The sequence below is a fragment of the Apteryx mantelli genome, chromosome Z (genome assembly GCF_036417845.1).
Source record: "Apteryx mantelli isolate bAptMan1 chromosome Z, bAptMan1.hap1, whole genome shotgun sequence".
NCBI classification, from domain to species: domain Eukaryota; kingdom Metazoa; phylum Chordata; class Aves; order Apterygiformes; family Apterygidae; genus Apteryx; species Apteryx mantelli.
In genome coordinates this window covers 60513330-60533414 of record NC_090020.1, presented here as the reverse complement: position 1 = coordinate 60533414, position 20085 = coordinate 60513330, and the positions used below count along the sequence as shown (strand labels likewise).

The following is a 20085-nucleotide window of genomic DNA, read 5'->3' as shown; positions in this document are numbered from 1 at the left end:
GCTTTTCTTTACTATTATCTAGAGCATGTTTTTAGTCACCACTAACTGCTCAAGCCTGTACGAGACTGCTTATACAGTGGACACCATCCACATTTTGCATATGGAGCAGCACTCAGATCATATTATATAACATGCAAACTTTGAAAACCTTTCTAAGTAACCAGGCCCACCTAAATAAGCTCTTCTCTCATTTCAATTGTTCTGAAGCATGGTCATATGTTGTTCTTGATGGCTCTCTTTTTTGCTATTCTTGAGGTTAGAAAAAGCAAAAGGGTCTCAAAGCTACTGCATGCATGCTTCCTTAGAGAAAAGAGTAAAGAGGAAAAGACAACAGAACTAGACTGCGTAGTCAGTAACTAAGCCATTGATTTCAGCTTAAGAACAAAGCATGCAACTTGCAAACCAAACTGTTTAAATTTTTCACACTCCAATAACAAAAACTGCTATTTCTTCCTTTTTAACCAAATGTAAGAAATTAATAAATCACTTTCCAAATCACTGTTACTACATTGCCATTTTCTTTCCCATTTCCTTTACAAAGGAGCAACTCTTTCACAGGAAAGTCCTGCACACCATGCCTGTCCTAGGCTAACATTTGAGGTATTAAGTCAAGCTTATCTTCTGGCTTAAGCTTACCTCACAGCGCCACCCTTAAGTCACATTACAAAAGCAATCAGCCTTGATCCAAAGCACTGAAAATAATGCCAGAGACAAAACAGCCACTAAGCCATGCCAGATGTAGCACGAAATGACAGCAGTTTAACCAAAGCTGAATCTCCTAGCAAAGAATTTTCCAGTCAAAAGAAGCAACTGCCAATACATGCACTGCAAATTTAGATCCCCCTTAACCATATTTTTAAAAACTAACTTTTGTATTTTAGCATTTGTACTGTGACATTCTTAGCAGGCTAAGAACAGATTAGTGATGTGTATCTAAAAGTGAGATTAATTTTCCTCTGCTATGTGATTGCAAAATATTTTTCATTTGATCATTCTATTTTAACTCTACAAGGATTGTGGTCACTCCCAAGTATGGGTTAAGACTGCACAGGTGAGTATTTGTTCAAGCCATCAAGCCATGCATTGTGTTCAGTTTTAGCCAATGTGTTTATCAGTAGCTGAAATTATTCAAAGAAAAAAGTGTTAGCTACCTCAGATAAAAGAATATATCCAACGCAGCACAGATTGGTGACTTGGCAATTGTGACACTGAGAAGAACAGTAACAAAAATAAAATGCAACTCATACGGTTTCAGTTTCAGAAACCCTGTTTACATGCAAGGAATGGTAGATTCAATTAATCAGCTTAATTAACAAATTAATGAAACTGTGATGGTAAAAATGAATATTAAGACTGTTACTCACTAAGCTTGTGAGCCTCAGCTTCCGCATTGGCAACACTAACTTCTTTCTGTATTTCACTTTTGTCGAGCATATTTGGAAACCCTGCTATCTAACAGATCAGAAAAAAAGATTCAATTATGCTTTTAAATGCATTGGGGGAAGAGGGATAAAACCCTTTGATGGAACATAGAATTTGGGCCAAGTGTCAAATACAATGGCACATTTAAACACAGCATTTATTTTTCCCCATGAAATTCTTATTTTGATCTTATTTGAAATGATGAATTTTCTCCTAAAAGCTCAATTGCTCCAGCACTCTTCCTCCGGAGTTACTGCTTCAATATCACCTTTTTCATTGTACTCAAATTTAAAACCCATTTTCAAAACAAGCATGGTATTGGGGTTGTATGCTGTACCTCAAGTTTTCTTTTTACACCTTAATTAATAACTTTTGAGTGCATCATGCTTTTTACAGCAAATGCAACTAGTTTGGTATTGATTAGTAAACCAGTCATTTTTAATCCTTTAGAAAATTGTTCCGTAAGTGATGTTGAGTACAGAGTAAGGTAATTTTTATCTTGATTAAATCAGGGGAAAAAATTCAAACTGATGTGTCAGGGTAGTACCATTCAATTACCTGCATTTTCTGTTCTTTAGAATCACACAATTGCATTAGGTACCACGAGGAATTTTGCGGCAGAACTTCAAGTAGGCTCAGAGCAGGACGGTTCAAACCTGCCATCAGCACCACTTCATCTTGCCAGTCAATAGCCTCATTCACTTGGACTAAAGCTATGTGAACTGAAATGAAAACAATGCTTATAAACAGCAAATATGCTTTGCAAAAAAAAAAATCCATTGCTGTCAGCATCTCACTTTTTGTAAAAGCCAACTAGAGTGTCCGTCTTTATCTAGCTGAGGATTATATTTCAAGACCAATTCTACTAGAGGAGTTTCTAGCTCAGTATGAGACCATGTGGGAGCAGTTTATCCACAGATAACTTTAATGAATGGAAGCTTATGAATGAATTTCAGTTCTAAATAGAAGAGGGGGTCAAAATTTACAGAATTCTGCACGCAAGAGGAACTCATGAACATAAGGAAACAAAGCAGGCAAAAATGATTTGATCCTGAACTGAGGAGTCCTTTCAGCAAAACAAACACACAGACAGTAGTCCCCAAAAGATTAGCAAAGAAGGAGCAGCAAGAAAACAAAACAAAACAAAAACATTGTTGTAGACAGACATTAACTACTTCAGTATGTGTTGTGAATTTCCACAGAACTATTTTGTTTATTCCTGTGGAATTCAAGTCAGGTCTAAGCTTGAATCTGGAAAATCATTTGTATGTTGTATGTGCACACTTTCATAAGGATCCAGAATGGCTTACTGTTGATCTTATTGATATTGCCTTGAATCTCAGCTTGTGTCAGCAGCTCTTCATAGACATCTCTCTCCTCTTCTGAGATTGTGCCATTCTAAAAAAACAAAACCTTTGCTAGTAAATAAAAAGTTTGCAGACAGAACAGCAATTAGTGTAGCCATTAAAACTGAATCAACTGAAATATTTACCCATTTACTCGTAAATGAATATTTGTTGACAACATGAACCACAAAATTGTACTTTGTGGTAATTGACTGAGCAATATTTAAAGCATTTCTGCTTCCTGTAAAATATCCATGTAAAAATAGTATGAAAAACATGAATGAGCATATATACTGCGAGTGCTAATAAAATACCACTACCTTAAGTCTTGCATTTGACTCTTTCCTCCTTTTAGCTTCAAAGAGTTCATTCTGATATTCCTGTGCAAGTTCCTCATCCACATTTAGCAACATCGCATTTGGGTTCCTCAGAGTTACAATGGTGTGCTCTGCTATTCCCTTCTCAATAGCTTCATTAATTGCTATTACTGCAGCATGCACTAAAATTAAAAGCAGAATCCAGTATTTCAGGAAGCAATGAAAAATACTTAGTTCAAGTGCTTTTGATTCCTCTCCCACCTCTTTTTCTTTTTAAAGCAAAAAACAAACAATAACATGCTATTGACATTATAAACACAGAACTTTCTTAATTAGATCTGGGGAAATTGTCAAGCAACAAGAAGTCACTTAGCTGCTGTTGCAAGACAACAAAATAATTCTATTAAAAGTAGAAGAGTAGAAGAATCAAAGAACTACAGTTTGTAGGTATGTATGATCATGTGAGCAACTTAGCAGCAGCTTATCAAACTCATGTCCATTTGCACAGCTGCCCCATGCATGTTCTCACTTCCTTTAGCTTAAACCTCTGGGACTGCCACCCACCTCATTCGAGACACTTTCAGAACACCAGATTGGAAACCAAGCTGGAAACTTTCCACAACATATATTCCTCATATCCCTTTATTCCTACTGTTGCTGTTTCTTCTGATCTATTTGAAATGAATGTTTAACATATACGTAACAATTTATATATACACTTAACTTAGATGACAATAACAAAAACACTCAATCCCTCCTCAAAGGTAGCTTTGGCAGCATGTCGCTGTCTATTTCACTTTCCCCCTCTTCTCCCAGCTTGGAGTTACTATAGTCATAAATCATTTCACTCACAGAAAATAAGACATATGAGTTACAGTTCATTACACAAACCCTATGTTACTTAGAAGGCAATCACATGCAGGAACTGAAAACACTTTTGGTATCATTTCTCTTAGTTAAGGCATCTTGTATGTCCATAAAGACATAAGGGACATACAAAAGTATTGTCTAAAGCAACTGTATGTGAAAGATTGCACACAAGAACATTCAAATTCCAGAAAGCCTGTCCCCAGAAAACAGTCAAGACTTCCCAGGCAGGGCACAACCCTGCATACCACATCCACAACTTTGCCTAGGACATACTGTCTCCTTTCCTAACTGAGGTCCCCCCAGACCGGGAAACCAAGGAGGATGGGGACACTGATGTACTGGACCCCAGTTCTGCTGCTTGCAGAGCTGCAGGACAGCAGCAGACTTCAGTGGGGAAAGAGCACCCAAAGGGCTTCTCAGGGTTCCTAAAAAGTTATTACATTGGAAGAAGGGAAAAAAATCCCACAGCACTTCAGTGCAGCCAATCAGCTCATTGACATTGCATTGCTGCTAAACCTCTCCTTTGAGACAACAGGAAAACTTCAATTCCTAACCAAATCCTCGACTCCAAACAAAAAACCAAGATTTTAGAAGCCTGAAATGTTTTCCCACACAGAAAATTTATATAAAAGTACAAACCAAAACCACTTGGCAGCTGAGTAAGATATAGAAAGTCCTTCGGGGGAAGTGCCGGTGCACCCTGCACATCCTTGGGCCCCAAGGAGGACCCTGAGATCGATCTTGAGGAAAGGTGTCCTCCAGAGCTGTAGTTTGTCTGGGTTGCGATAGCAGCTGCTGGACAAAAGTATCCAGGATATTGCCTAATGACAACATCCATCTCAAAGATTTTACAGACATTGCTGTATATAATGTAATTCCTGATAAATATTTATCTAGATACTACCTTGGAGAAGGAACACTCTAGGTGACCTGAGATCTTTTCCAAGCCTGTTCTTCTGCAGTTCTGCTATACACTCCTAGTGTGCCCTCCCCATTTATCACCAGAGCAGCTTGTCTAGAATTAATTTTCAAGCCACCAGTGAGATGTCAGGGGGAATATGTGAACACCATCTTTCCTATCTTATCAATATTATTTTGAAATTTGCTTTTTAGGTGGCCATCTAGTATGATTTTGCTAAACTGGAAAAAAATATCAGTAAAAGAACTTTTCTTCTGACTTAAATTTAATTGAGGGTCTACACATGAGCTTAGAGTCTTCAACTCCTTTCAGTATATTAAGAAAATCAAAGATGCTTGTCAATGATTAGAAAACTTGAGTTTTTAACAAGACCAAGGAACACACAAGTTTAGTGAAGTAGAACACAAGAGCAGACCCCTGGAAGTTGAACATAGGCAAATTAAGCATAAAATGAAGCTGTGTGTTCTCAGAGAGGGAAGTTACTGGAACAACTTGCCTAGTTATCAGTGGATTTTCCATTACTTGGCATTAAATTCATGACTAAAAGTTGTTATAAAAGAGTTTTCTCTAGCTCAATTCAGTACAGCAGCAATTTCAAGTGGCTAAGAGAAGACATCACCCTCATGTCCTCATGCAATAGCACACATACTGGAAGGATGTAGCCTCTCCCAGGTGTGTAAGATGCCTCACTGACACGAGCAACATGCTTTGGAAGCAGCATGTTAGACACTTCTTCTGCAGGACCTCCGCTTCAATCCTCAGAAGCATGTGAGGGCTCCCATAACAGATAAGTCTTGTTCTGGGTCAAGGCATGTTATCTACAGCACACTCCTAGCCCAAAGAACCAGAGCCAGCATCAGGAAAGCCTACTTTTCTATGGAACACTGAAAACACTTCAGAAGTTATAAAAATCTTTCAGAAAAAGAAAGTCGCAGCCCTTTCAACTCTGGAGGAGAAAGAAAGCTTACAAGAAAAGTGTTTGATAGTCACTAAATCTCCGAAAACTTGCAAAACAAAAACAAAAACCAGCAGACAAAGCATCCCTCCTTTCAAAGACAATATTTTATGACCTACCTTGGCAAAAGCATGCACAACATTAAGTTATAGTAGGCTCCAAAAGATACAGCACAATGCAAATGAACATGAGGAAGCATGTTTTAAATTTAGATCTGGAAGTTTTAGCACATGTTTTAAGTAATGTTCTGAAGCAGCTTGTTTAAATTATGCTCCTTTGCCATTACTTTGCAAGGTCTAACAAAGTTGTGATGGAACTTAATTATAATGCAGCTTTTTATTTTTGCCCTGCGTTTAAAAGTTAGCCTACAGCACTATTGTTGGTTTTGTCAATGATCCACTGTACCACTGAATGTTCTCAACTGGCCCTTCTGTTCTTCAGTTTGCTGCTCTAAAAGGGATAATATTTTCAGAACAAAATAACTAAGCTCAAGCATGGATTTAAGTGGACATACTTTATTTGATGTCATTTAAGTTCAAGCAATTTTTTTTCTTTTTGATTTCATTCCACAAAGGAACTGAAATGCAGAAGACATCAATAGGCCTGGGCAGCAAAAAGCATTTAATTTTTCTTGTAAATGGAAGCTGTCAAATATAGATTTAAAAGCACCAGAACTGTGCATCAAATCACCTAAAAAGGAAAAGCTTATTTCTGATGTTCCAGGGGCAAGTGCCCTCCAGCAGAGCTTTCCCCTGCTGTGGGACACACCAGTAGTCGAAGTTGCCTGTGGAGGCAAGCGGTTCCTCCAGGTACCTGCCACCAGCCACCATACAGGAGAAAGTGATCCATCCAGTCCAGTGTCATCCTCACAGCAACCTGACCAGGTGTTTTCACAAGCAGCCCAACTCAGGTTGGGTGCACAGAGGGGATATCTTGTTCTAATAAAGGTCTCCCCCAACTGAATAGTCAAGGACTGGCTTAGCTTGAAGTCTAAGTCCCTAAGTCTCCTCGGCATTTATGATGATTATGGTAATGCTGTTACCAATAGGCTAGTTGCACAGCCTATTACACACTGTGAAGTACATCTGATATTTCATTTCTAATTTGAAACTTTTCAGTTTAATTCAGGATGCTGTCTTCATTAGCCCATTGTACCCCGGGGTGTGGAGGCACAGAACACATCAGGACACTAAGCACAGGTGCAAGCTGGTAAGAAAAATCTTAGTTTCTGGTAGCACCTACTATGTGTCAATGCAGACACATAAGAGAAGACGTTTTCTGATCAAAAATGCAGACTGATGAATTGCAGAAGGTCTTATAACGATAATGCGATAGTCAATGAACACTTAATAAATACCAAGAAATATAAGTAAAAGATGGCAAATTAGATGAATTAAAATATATAGACAGAAAGTAATTTAAAGTTCTGTCAGTGCATTCGGTAGAAAATAGAACAGAAACCACACTTACACGAGGCTTCATCCACTGATAATTCACTGGCCAGAATCCCACCGATTTTACTAAAAGATGGCATCTGTATACCGTACTTCTCTAGCTCCTTTCGCATGTTGCTGATTTCTTCCTCTGTTTATATATACATATATATAAAAAACTATTAACAGAACCAAATCTTAAGAATTTCTTTATGAATCACCATATCTGCAAATACATGTGCAATTTCTTAAAAGAGTCTGTGGCTAGGGATTAACAGTTTTTCCTCCCCATTTTGAGGGAATCTCTAAGATATGACAAGTATTCCATGTAAATTCACTCCCTTCCATCCTTCAAAGATTGACATTCATTAAAAATAGCAGCCTCCCACCTATTTAATTAGGATGTGTTCAGAACAACCTTGGTGGAGGAGAGAGAACATAATGGAAAATATGTACAGTGTTAGCAGATTTACTGGGTGAAGAAAATTACCTAATGTATGATTAGATAAGCAGTTTATTACCTGTAAAGTCCACTTTTCCGAGCAGGTCCTGAATCTGTGGTGCTAACCCTAGTTTGAATAGATACAAACTACAAAGAAAAAAAAAATTAGAGTAAAAAATTCTGCATGTTTGTTGAGGTGTCTGCTTTCTGCACAAGCAAAACAAATGTTTGTATTAGTATAACTGCCACTGAAATTCATTCTTTAATCCTTGATTTTTCATGGACAGATATGGAATAAACTTATCTACAGTTTTGTTTATGCTGTATTTTAAGTCTTACAGAAAGAAGTCTCTTTTGACTTGAAGATGTTTCAGAGAAGCATCTCTAAGAGACACTATCAATGTATCTCAGATCACAGGTGACATGTAAACAAGTGCAAAACCTTAACGGAATTAAAGAAATTAAGAAACTAGCACTGGGAAGACCAAGGTATGAAGGCACTTCAGTACAGCTTATAGCTTTGGACCTATGTACTGTTTTGAGTTAAGTTATTATATCCTTATAATTAAAAGCTGAAGAAAGATGCACACAAATCACTGACATCCTTGTTACTAAATGTAGATGAACAAGGACCTATATGCCCATCCAAGCTCCCCTCACACACTTATGTCATTACTTATTTTGCTTTTGGAAAATGAAGTAAGCTCAATGTAAGAGTGCTTTCCAGGAACTAATGCTTTTGTTTCAGCATAGCATGAAAACCTATACTAATTATTCCTAAAGCTCTGTAGAGGTATCTAAAAAACAGCTGAATAAATACATATTTTATCCATATGTCCCAAATACAAGGCAGATATTTATCTACAAAAAAGGGGTTTCTATAATTTATCAGTGAAACACAATGAACAAGTGAGTTGTGAGCAGGGCTCAACTCTCAGCAGGTAGATTTTAAAAATAAAGTGTTTTAATAACTTGTTCCTTCAAGAGGATCATTTTGCCTCTTTTTTTTTAATGCCTTTACCCACAACTTCGTATGTTGCAGATGTGCCTTGTGGCTTGGGGTTTTGCTGAGGGGCATGTTTCCTTTTCAGTTTTCTCTTCGCTACTACTGAATTGCAGGATAAGATCTCAAAACAAGTATTTGTAGCAGACATTTATTTTTAAGCACAAGAGTCAGTATTTCATCTGCCGTGCTACCACAGCTGCTCTTCCACCCTATCACAACCCAGACAGAGGCAAAAAAACATCTCACATATGCAAGAGACTCTTCCGATTGCTACAGCCCTCCAAATCATTGCAGCTGCTATTCTCACCTTTCAAAGCAGTCTTAAATGCAAGTTAGCTATACCAGGAAAAAAACACCTAACTATAGTATCTATTGAACCAGGCCCCCCCTTTACCCTAAACTGCCCACCAATCTTTCCTTGCAGGCTTTTAAAGGTTTTTACTGCAAGTTGAAGGCAAGGGCACAGTGCCAGCTGCAGTGCTCGCAGCACAGGGTGTCGGACCAACAGTTAAGAAACCAGCAGCACTGCAGGGACACCTTGGCTTTTCAGGGGTCACCACGCTGGGGAGACATGGAGAAGTGGTCTGAACTTTAGGGAGTCCTGGTTTTGCTGCTCAGCACTGCAGGAGGATGCTGAGGGTTTTACCCTGCGCTCCTTCATTCGGATAAACTCACTAGCCACAAGGTGGTGCTGAGAATTTGCTGCGAGTCTTGCGTGGCGCGCACGGACACTTCTAGTCTGCAGTAAGGTATAATTTCACGTGCAAAACAGCAGGCTTAACGCTCTTACAGATGTAACTTGAACCTCAGAGAACCCATATAAAAATCACAGGCAGAGGGACTGGAGTTGAGAAAGCTGGATATGAGGCACCAGGAGCAGAGGAGAAAGGGGAAATGGCAAATCCCAGGTGCAATTCCCCTTGTGCTGCCCACACACATACACTGAACTGCAGTTCTGACAAACCAAAGGTTCTCAGATCTTGTCATTAAGCTTAGCTCATGCATGACGCACCATCCAATATTTTCATGCCTACATTTGTTACTTATTAAAAAAAGTGTGCTCATTATTGCATCACTTCTTAGGAAAGCAACAATTTGGCGCTGTCAAGCTTCAGAGGGATAGTTTGTCCAAAACACAGCAATCTGATTCCAAAAATTATTTGTAAGCTAAATATTTAAAAAAAATTTTTCTAAGCACAGCTATTTAGGAAAAAGAATCACTGTTAGCATTTTACTTCAAATGAATCAGTTCTTAACTTCATTTAGGCCAAGCCCTAATCCAAATCAGCTTTTATAAGAAAAATGGTACAAGAAATGAGAACTAGACCTTTGTTTTTCAAGTCTGGTCTTAACTATCAACAATTTTTTCCCCTTTTCAACAGGGAAAAAAGCATAAGAGTAATTATATTTAACAGGAATCTAGAAATTGTTTGCTAAGACACTCCTTCCTGGACACAGCTGTGATGTATCTGACAGTGCAAGTAGTTTCACATATTGTAAGGGCAATGTTCTCCATTTCAGGCTTGAAACAGCTCACCCTGAAAACATGTCTAAACCATTTTGCTTAGAGTCATTGCCTGTCTTCAGGCCCTCCATCTGCTCAAAGATCAGCAAAACCTCAAAGAACAAAGACATTCCCTATGAAGTGTTAACATTTCAGATGTCAGAGACTTTCTCCCATTACTAGAGTTAAGGTCATTTTACACTTAAAGGGCCAATTATTTATAATTTTAGCAACTTTAAGCGTTTCAGTTAAATTATGCATGCTGACTGTGCTTCAGTCTGAATTCATTTTGGAAAGCCTCAACCAAAAATGGCTTCATGATTTCCAAGAATGCGATGAAGACAAAATATCCTGTGTTTTAAAAAATTTCTGTATTTTTGTTGGAAAGCTCAGGGATCCTGATGTCTGAGTAACAACTTGATAACAGCTAAGAAAGAATGAGAAGTAGGTCAACCTTTCACCTCAGAAAAAGTGCTTAATTTGCCCAAGCTTTAAGCCTTTGAAATTTGAGCACGTCCTCCAAGATGTATCAGAATTTAGCATTTAAACCCTATGGTGATTCTTCATATAGCGATCATGTTCATATGCTACAGTTGCAAAGGAGAAAAGTTGGCTTGCACTTGCTCTTTGTGGATGATGCAGTGCCAGACACAGAACAACAGGGACACCAACTTTTCTAAACCCAGCGGTTACTGCGCTAATTCCCAGGTGGCGAGGAGAGGATGCCCTGACAAACACAGAGGACCAAGCAGGACAGAGGCAGCAATATGTGGCACAGGACCGGGGGAGCACAGGTTGGCAGGTCAGTGGTTCCAGCAACAGCAGAACTGGGAACAGAACTGGGTTCCTGCAGCGCCATGTCCCTCTGGTGCCAGCGCAACAGCGAGCATCACTGGCCAAGAGAGTGTCCCATCCCCAATTGCTGTTTCCAAGGCTGAGAGCCTGACTGCACTCGACCTATGTTGTCTGTATGCGATTCAACACAGACACTGGAGTCTGAGTGGAAAGACATTTGCAACATGCATTTTAGGAAAAGGCACGCAGATAAATGAAGCTTGACAACTCTTCTAATCTCACATCCTACATGTGATGCACACACAGGGCCCTATGCTGTCATGGGAAAGTCTCATAAGCAAAAACATCGCAGGTGCTTTCCCCCCCTTCCTGTGACTTGATAGGCTTTATATAAAGACAAACATATTTCTAAAATTATAACTCAGAACTACAGTCAGAGTTATAGCTTTGTGCTGGTATGCATCAAGGCAAAAATAATGTAAACATGATAAACTTGGAAGTGAAAGCCAAGATGACACTGACCGGTTCTGATACTAGCACAAATCCTGGCCAAGTTGGAAAAAGGAAAACTCCTACCCAAAGGCCAATCCATTGAAATCCAGTTTAAAAGCAAAAAGCTACATTGGCATTGCAATCATTAGAGAGATCTTAAAGATCTCTCTAACAGATGGCTCATCTTTCATGTTTCATGTAACATTCAAATCCACAGTTGATGAAGTCCTCCATACACGAGCTAACAAATATTTGAAAACCCCATTGAGTTCCACCCTTGTAAAACATCTGAACAAAGACGGTGACATCAGTGGAGGGGAACGCAGCCCACCATTTCAGCCTGAGCTGTTTAGCATTAGGAGCCCCACGTGTCCACTTCAGGAAATCACTTCAAGCTTACATAAGACACTTTGCTGACAGAAGCAACTGCACTACATAGTTTTAGGCAATAGCTACCCTCAGACGATCCTGGTGATACTGCACAGTCAATATTACACCAGGTGTAATAATATCAAGGGGCAGCACTTGTCACAGCTGACAAACACAAGAGTTGCCAATTCCAAACACTCAGCATTTGAAAGAAATATGTTGAACTTTGGTAGTATACCTTGTTTATTGGCACACACATGCTTTGTGCATATAAGCACCAGTGAAGTGCAGCAGTGTGCATCATTTCAAAGATTAGACTGTAAAATGTTTCAATTACAGCATATATTGAGTAGTTTCTGACCTACTCCCCTGGGGCAGTTGACATGCCTATGAATGCCATTAGGAACATAGAAAGAAGAGAGTTCGAGGCATAAGGTAGCTATATTTCTGCAAGCCTAGTATGTAAGAAATTTATGAAAGAAAAGAATCTCCATGTGCAGGAAATGAGCTAGGAGAGCCACAGAAGGGAGGAGCTGTCTGCCAACACCACCGTCACTCGCACTAGGAACAGGACAAGGCAGATGTTCTGTACTTTTAGAGTTAAACATCCCAGGGAAAGGCTTAAGGCAAGAAGAAAAAAAGTCTTTAGCTGTACTTCAGTGATGTAACCAACACCTTCCTGACTTTGCATTACATCAAAGAGAAAGTTGCTCAGAACTTTTAAACCTTGGAAAATGTTATATTTCAGATGAATAACCTCAGAATACATTAATTATTTGCTCCTCTTTTGGGATAGGACTTCAGCATCAAGTTTCACTCCCTGATGGGCACTTCTGCACCACAGTTATACTACTATTTTGCAAAGGTTTTGTTCATTCGTTTGTTTTTTGTCTTACTATGCACTTCAAAGTAATGCGTGCACATCTGGTGAAGAGGAAACTTAGTATATATACACACACAGAGAAGGATGTCTGCATTAAATTCAGTGGTCCTTCATTTCTATTTCAGAAATAATTTGCCCAATAGTCCTGACAAAGTTCAGCTTACACCTCCAAGTTGAAATTAATGAACTTCTAAATTGTGACAGATTCTGACATACTGGTTACCTAAAGACATTCCAGACTTACAATCCTAAATTTGCTGATTACTTTAACAATCACTCCCATCACCAGTTACCTTAGAGCATGAATGCAATATATCATTCTGGGTATGTTTTTCCTATCGTAGACATCTGTAGTCTCTGGATAAAAGATCTAAAAAACAAAGAACAGGCATTTAAAAGAGAACAGAGATTACTGGGCAGAAAAATAGCTAAAATGGGGTCTCTTTAGAATCATATCTTTGAATTATAGAAGCTTAACTTATTTCTATACAGTTATGAATTAAGTCTCTTCTGAGGCCCCACAATTTATCATTTATTTCATTTTCATAAAGAACATTTTAATGAAGCTCAAAAGTTACTTAATAGAAGGAAAAATATGGAAGATAAGCAGATAGTATTTTTAGCAAGGTTTTTAAAGTCCTGTGGCAAGATCTCAGCAAGTAAAATTTGTCTTCCTATAGACACCCAAAACCTCAGATACAGTTACAATTTGCAAAGCTTCATTGTGAACCATCATCATCAAGTATAGTTTAAAAATGCTGATTTCTAATCACCAGCATCATCAAATCTGTAAACACTGCCACCATTTACAGAGAAAGATATTCAGAGAGAGGAATGTGAAACAATTTAGCCAAAAAGTCGCATCATAAGTTTCCGTTCTGGTTCTACCACTAATTTGTTCCTGGCCTTGCTCCCAGTCTGAGGTTCCAGTCACTAAACGCTTTCTCCATGAAAATAAAATAGATGGCTTAGCTAGTCGTGAGAGCTGGCAGTGTGCTCCCATCGCATGGCCTGGCACTCAGAGCCGCGCAGTCCCACATTTGACAGAGCAAGACAGAGTGAGTCGGGAGCACAGTGCCCTCTTCATCATTTGGTCACAACTGCTTTGGCAGATTCAGGAGGCCTTTCAGCCATGACCCTCCTCAGCAACAAGAACGAAACCTTTCGGAGAAGGAATCGCAAGGTGCAAATCAGCCAGCCAGCCAGCGAACTGAAGAGGCTAGCCAGAGGGTAAAGCCAGCAACACCCAGTCTAGAAGAGGCAGGGCCCCCTTGTCCCCCACCTGTACAGCGTTTCTGGTGGTAGCTACAGGTTCCCCTTTCTGGCCACAGGACAGCCCGCCTGCCAGGTGGCTCATGGGGAGATGAGTGCTTGCCCCAGGCTGCACATGGGTGCCAAAACCTCACAATAGCAGAGTGGATGTTTCCAAATAGACCTTTCTAAAAGAATTTTCATCCAAAAAAAGACTCACTGGTGCCCAGAAACAGCAGCAGAAGGGGAACATGACAAGTGGAGACCATGCAGACACACTGGAGGGTGCAAGGACAGTCTAGAAACAGGGCAGAGTCAGAGAAAACTAGGACACACATGAAGAGGAAAAGGCAGCAAGAACATGACAAGAGGTAGTAACTTAGAAGAAGCAAGTATGATCGCGTTTCCCATTTTAAACCGTACTCCACTCAGACCCCTGCTGAGAGGCTGTACTAACAGTAAAATGCAGTTAAAACACTGCCAGCTTTCCCATTTGATTTCCCAGGACAGAAGCAGCCTGAGCACCTCCACCCATCGCACTCATCTTCCACAGCAGCCTCCACTCGGGCACACTGACAGCAATACCATACAACCGACATTATCACCGCTTTCAGCATTACCTTCTCTTTAGATTTGTGTCCTGAACTAGCCTTTCCAGTAGAGTTGCTGTAAACAAATACTTCTATTCAAGCAAATGAAAGGAAATCTCACCGAGTCTGTGCCTTGAGTCATTTTGTTTTCTATAATTTAAATGCTTACCTTAGGTAGACCAATGGACTCCATTGCTCTTAACCATTGCACAGTATTATCAGTGTGTCGAAAATGAAGGCCCGATCTCTGTTGGAAGCACAGAAGAAAGAAGAAAGATGAAGAAAGTAAATTCACTTATTGATCCTCCTGTTGCTTCCCAATTTATACTCTGAAGAAGAGTTCAGGGAATTTTCCCTCACTTGACCTGGAGACCAAACCATCACCACTACAATCCTGTTAGAGAAGAAGTGTAACACAACAGCCACATACTGTCTCATTTTCTTACATCCCTTAATCCAGATTTGTATACTTGTAGATGCACTGTGGCTTAAGGGATAATTTGTTCTCCCTTCAGTAGTCTCTAGGAATAAAGGTTGGCTGTCAAAAACCAGGCGCCACTAGCTCCAAAACATGGAAGTGGTAATTGCCCTCAGCACTACCATTAAAGCGCACAGATAACAAGCTCTTAGCCATCACTCAGGTCCAAGCTGAGACAAGATTTAACTACCGTGGGGAATTTTTCTTTGCTGTACTCATAGTGCACAACCTAAGGCTGCCAGTACCTTATCTTTTACAACACTAAATCAATGCCTAAACAAAGTAACGAATGGGCAACAACCACGCAAATCTATGAAAGTTTCATGAAAAAAAGTCATCTCATCAACAAACCTCACTAAACAAAGCTAAAAGATGAGAGAATCTCAGAATTTCCAAAACCACATTTAAAGGGATTTCAAGTTGTACCTTGGGGGGGGGGGGGAGGATATTTTTACCCCCCCCCAATATCTCTATAAGCACCACAAAGCCTTACTGCAAGCCATTCATGCCAAGGTATACATGCCTCTAGTCCAAAAAGGGCAAAGTAATAAAGCATCCCTCCCACCTTGATTTACCAAATGCTGAATACAGGAGTCAGTATCTGCCCTCCCCAACAGCCTACAAAAGCACCAAAAGCAAAGCCAGAAAGTGCTTTTAAGAGCCAGGAGAAAGGGGGAAAGAAGCCTGAACTCCAGGTTTGGAGATTTTGAAGAGAAATGTTTACATGTCAGCATGATTCTTACCTTATATAAACCACATGGGTACTAGAGAAACTGTTTCTACTCTCACAAGTAACAACCAGTAATTACTATATAATAGTTATAAATGTAAATATATATTTCTCAAATTTGCCTCTTCTACAGGTTGAAATAATGCACCATACCTGCATATGTATGTATATATTATTGAAGATTGTGGAGTTAATGAACAGTTTGCACATGTAGCAAGCTAAATGTAATTACTGGTAGCTTGATTTTTTTTCTTCTCAGTGATAAACTGGATAACAGAAGCAAACATACAGATCTAATGAAGTAAATGTCCTCCAATACAAGATGAGGAAAATTAAGAGTAGTTACCAAGTTTAATTACTGAAGTGCCTTTGGCTTCAATTCCTAGTGAGGAATAATTGTGTAAATGATAACTTTCATGTTCTCCCTAGAGCCAGAAGTATAGTTTGTTCAGCTTTAAAAACATTAACTGGAATTAACACTGTTTTTCCTAAGTATAAAATATTTCTAGCTTATCATACTGGCTCCATCATGCTACATATCTTCCCTCTTGTAATGACAGACTTACAGAAAAGGTTAACTAACAATGCACATGCATCTTTAAGAGGTACAAGAGAAACATTAAAACATTTTGTCTTGCTGGTGAGAAAACTGAAAAAGTTATTACCTTATAACGTGTCTGCTCCACATCATAGATTTTTTTGTCTGACACCACATTCGGGGCAAAGAATTTTGCTAGCTTGGCAAGGTAAACGCCATTTCTTAACCCTTCTTCCAGCTCAGTAGTAGGGGGCAGTTCTTCATCCAAGCAGACCTCCATCCACCTACAAACACATTGTTTGACAAACATTTTGTTATTTGTAATTTTAACAATATATTAGAACTGACATCTTCCCCCACACTCATCATGCATTTAAAAAAGCTACCACAAAATAATCATAACTTAAGAAAAAAGGGCACAGGTTAAGAAAAAATCTCATGTTCATTAGCAGGACAGACCAAAGTAACTACAGAATCATATCTGCACTGGATGTTAGTGACCCATCGATAACCAGGACACAAAGCTCTTTGAAGTATATGTGAAATAAATTAGACACCTTAGGGGGCGTTTTCACACTGCTGCCTGAAAACTCAGATCGTTTGAACAGCGTTGGACTTTTTAAACAGACAGTAATTTAAGCTGAAATGAGGAAAAAAACACTGAGAACTGTTATGGATGTTTCAAAAAAGCACAAAACCAAAAAATAAACAAAAACACTAACGGCTCTGCCTGGGGCCTAAACCCCAAGGGCACCAAGGCAAACGCTGCCCTGAATGAGGCCCATTGCCTCAGAGCACCAGGGCACACCGCAACCAGAAGTCACAGCAATGGTGAGATTTGCAATCCGTAGCACTAACGCGGCTCATCCTCCCCCCACAGCACGTGACAGCGCTCCACTTATACTGGTGACATATGCAATGCATTTACAGATGGAGGAGCAAAGCTTTTTCTGTTTAAACAACCCAACATACGTTACGCATTTTAGGGCTATCTAAGAATGACTTGATTGAAGCATATTCCCACTGCCCATCAGTGGAAATAGCTTCTTGTCAAACAGTGACTAAATCATTCTTGAAGGTGATGAGCTAGTTCTATTTTTTGCAATTCAGTGTTAAGATATTAGATAGAAAACAGTAATTAATACATAATCGTTTCATAAGGCCAGTAAAAGATATAAAACATTGTTCTGTATTATCCAGTACATTTATACTGACCAGGCAAAAGAAACTGCTATGAAAATAATCCTGAAAGATCAGCATCCTAATCATTGAAACAAGAAAACAAGAGTTCCTTACATTGGTGATCTTTAAAAAAAAAGAAAAACAACAACAACAAAAAAACCACCACACACCCTGATATTGTTCTCGTTTCTAGCTGCTAAATCACATAGGAGCTATAAATCTATAGAGTGCCTTCCTAATACTTTTTTTTTTTTTTTTTTGCACTTAGGCAATTTCTGCTGCTGTTGAAAGGATATTAATATCATTACAAATGGATGAGAACAAAGCTGAAGACATTAGTTTGCTCTAGTGTCATTAAGGCAGACTTGCTGTATGCAGTGTGAAACAGCATCACAGATCTAGGATCACCTCCAGAGGGGCGAGCTGGGAAGCCAGAATGCTGGAACCCAAGCTGAAAGTGAGCCAGGTTTTCCTCACTGCGGAGGAGAAAAAGCTCCTACATCATTTTGTTTCATGTTAGAACTCAAGACAAATGACTTATTCCATTACACTTTTGGATTCATTACAAGACACATGAAAGTTGTTTCACTGAAGCACCGACTACCCAAACAGCTCTTCAGGAAACCACTAGCCATAAATCTTGGACAATATCACACAAAGCTGCATGGAAATGAGTGTCGTTAGGAGACCTGTAGTTTGCAGTGTAAAAGCTGTTTCAGTGAAAAGAATGGTTTCAGTGGCACGTTTCTTTGGCCTGTCCTGCACTACTTATTTATGCTTTATGGATCCATGCCAAGGACACTAAGAGTCATCTTTATTAATGACATTTTATAGACTGAATAAATATACACACTAAAGCAAAACATCATAGCATTTGTCTTCTCTAAAACATAGGGTAAGGAAAAAAAAAATCAAAGAATGTTTACTCTAGTTTGTAGCAAATCTGGGTTTTGCCTGAGCCAACTACTTATTTTTATGGAAGTTATTTCCTAAAATGTGTCTTCTAGAAGAGTTGTATGGAGAGCAGAGAGCGCTTGCTGAGTAATGAATGAGAGGTATTCACCAAGAGCTCGGTCTGACCTTGTCAAACGAGCCGTCTCCAGTGAGACGAACCATATGCCTCCTCCGCAGCATTCAGCCCATCACACTAGATCCTTTACATTCCTCAATCTCAGTTTTCTTGTTAAGACATTTTTGACATCTTTGGTCCAGGGAATCAAAAAAAGATTACACTGGAACTTTCTTTAAATTTACACATACACAAAAAGATGCTTTTTCCCTTCTGGCTCAACAACTTGCTACTTAAAAGCAACTTCTCCTTATCTTAGCTCTCGGGTCCAAAACTAGCTGTTGTGGGATCTCCCCCTGAAACTCAGCCAAGCCTGGCTATTTGCCATTCCACCACAAGCAGCCCTTCCTCGTGAGTCCCTTCCCAGTATAACTGCAGGTCACCAACAGAAAAACCTGCACATTTAAGCAAAGGTCTGGGTTTTAAGAGTTAGTGGCCTTACTGTTCAAAACAAGGCCTTGCTCAGCACTAGGATGGAAGGTTAATGAGAACCGAGGCAGAAGACTAGAGAGGTTGAGCTGCCTCTACGGACAGAAAGTCAGCCTTTAGAGCAGGTCTAAGTTACAGATTATATAACCCCCCAAAATTCCTATTCTTGTGGCACAAAGCGCTTGCTATTTATACCATGCCACTGTTGAGAGATGGAGGAAACGATGTATTTGGGTATTCTTGGCCTGGTTTTACAAGAGGGCCCAGGCTAAACCAAGCAGCTCCTGCCCTCACAGAGCTCCATTGAAGTTGCTGACCTAGGCTGAAAAATCACTCCCCCAGCTTCTGCAGACCTCCTGTTTTTCAGCAACCAAACAACTGTTCGAGATTTGTTTGCTGCGTGGTGACAAGCCCATAAAATAATCCAAATCCATCCTGTTCTGGTGAGTGAGACTGTCCTCAGCCATTGATTGGGTAGAGGGAAAACACAGGAACAAACAGGAAACTATAATGAAGGAGGAAAAAAAAAAGTACAGCTAAACATGCAAGGGAACAGCCCTTCTTTAGAACAGGAATGTTAGTGACTCAGTGGAAGTAAAAGTTAAAAACAGAAAGGTAAGGGGAGCAGATCTGGAAGAAGATACAAATTAAGAGGGTTTTTACATTTGCATCTAAAATCTGATGATGATACTCCATCTAGAAAAAACACAGGATGAGATTCTCTCACAGGCCTGCAATGGGCCAGCTATAACTTACAGCTTTGGAGAATCAGCCTTCATAACAAAGGAGACAGCTATGTATTACAGGTAACAAGTTTTTAATCAATGCCAGGCAGTTGCAGGACTACTTATCTACAGCAAGAGCTATTATGAAAGGACTTGGTCTGTTTTGCACATTTTCCAGAGAGAGAGGAAAAGCCTCAAGATTTACATGAAATCCTGCAAATATACAGATAAACCTAGAAATTTTAGTTACACATAAAGCTGCTCAACTCCATTACTTTCTCTCCTAGTATCTGTTGAGATATCTGCAGCATTTTTTTTCCAATTCTTGCAATTATAATAT

The 20085-nt window shown here is 39.5% G+C and overlaps 1 protein-coding gene across 3 annotated transcripts in view; it reads right to left on the bottom strand.

The window, feature by feature from the left end:
* The window catches only part of IQGAP2 (IQ motif containing GTPase activating protein 2), a 130646-nt gene that overhangs the window by 48221 nt on the left and 62340 nt on the right, over nucleotides 1–20085 (bottom strand). For 2 of the 3 annotated variants that reach the window (XM_067316557.1, XM_067316558.1), the window contains exons 2-10: nucleotides 16468–16624; nucleotides 14764–14841; nucleotides 13047–13123; nucleotides 7784–7851; nucleotides 7300–7413; nucleotides 3089–3267; nucleotides 2733–2820; nucleotides 1981–2144; nucleotides 1365–1452 (exon numbers count right to left, since the gene is read on the bottom strand). In XM_067316557.1, coding sequence (XP_067172658.1) covers nucleotides 1365–1452; nucleotides 1981–2144; nucleotides 2733–2820; nucleotides 3089–3267; nucleotides 7300–7413; nucleotides 7784–7851; nucleotides 13047–13123; nucleotides 14764–14841; nucleotides 16468–16624 — 1013 coding nt within the window. The remainder of the gene's footprint in view (nucleotides 1–1364; nucleotides 1453–1980; nucleotides 2145–2732; nucleotides 2821–3088; nucleotides 3268–7299; nucleotides 7414–7783; nucleotides 7852–13046; nucleotides 13124–14763; nucleotides 14842–16467; nucleotides 16625–20085) is intronic. The other variant, XM_067316559.1, reaches the window with a different exon arrangement.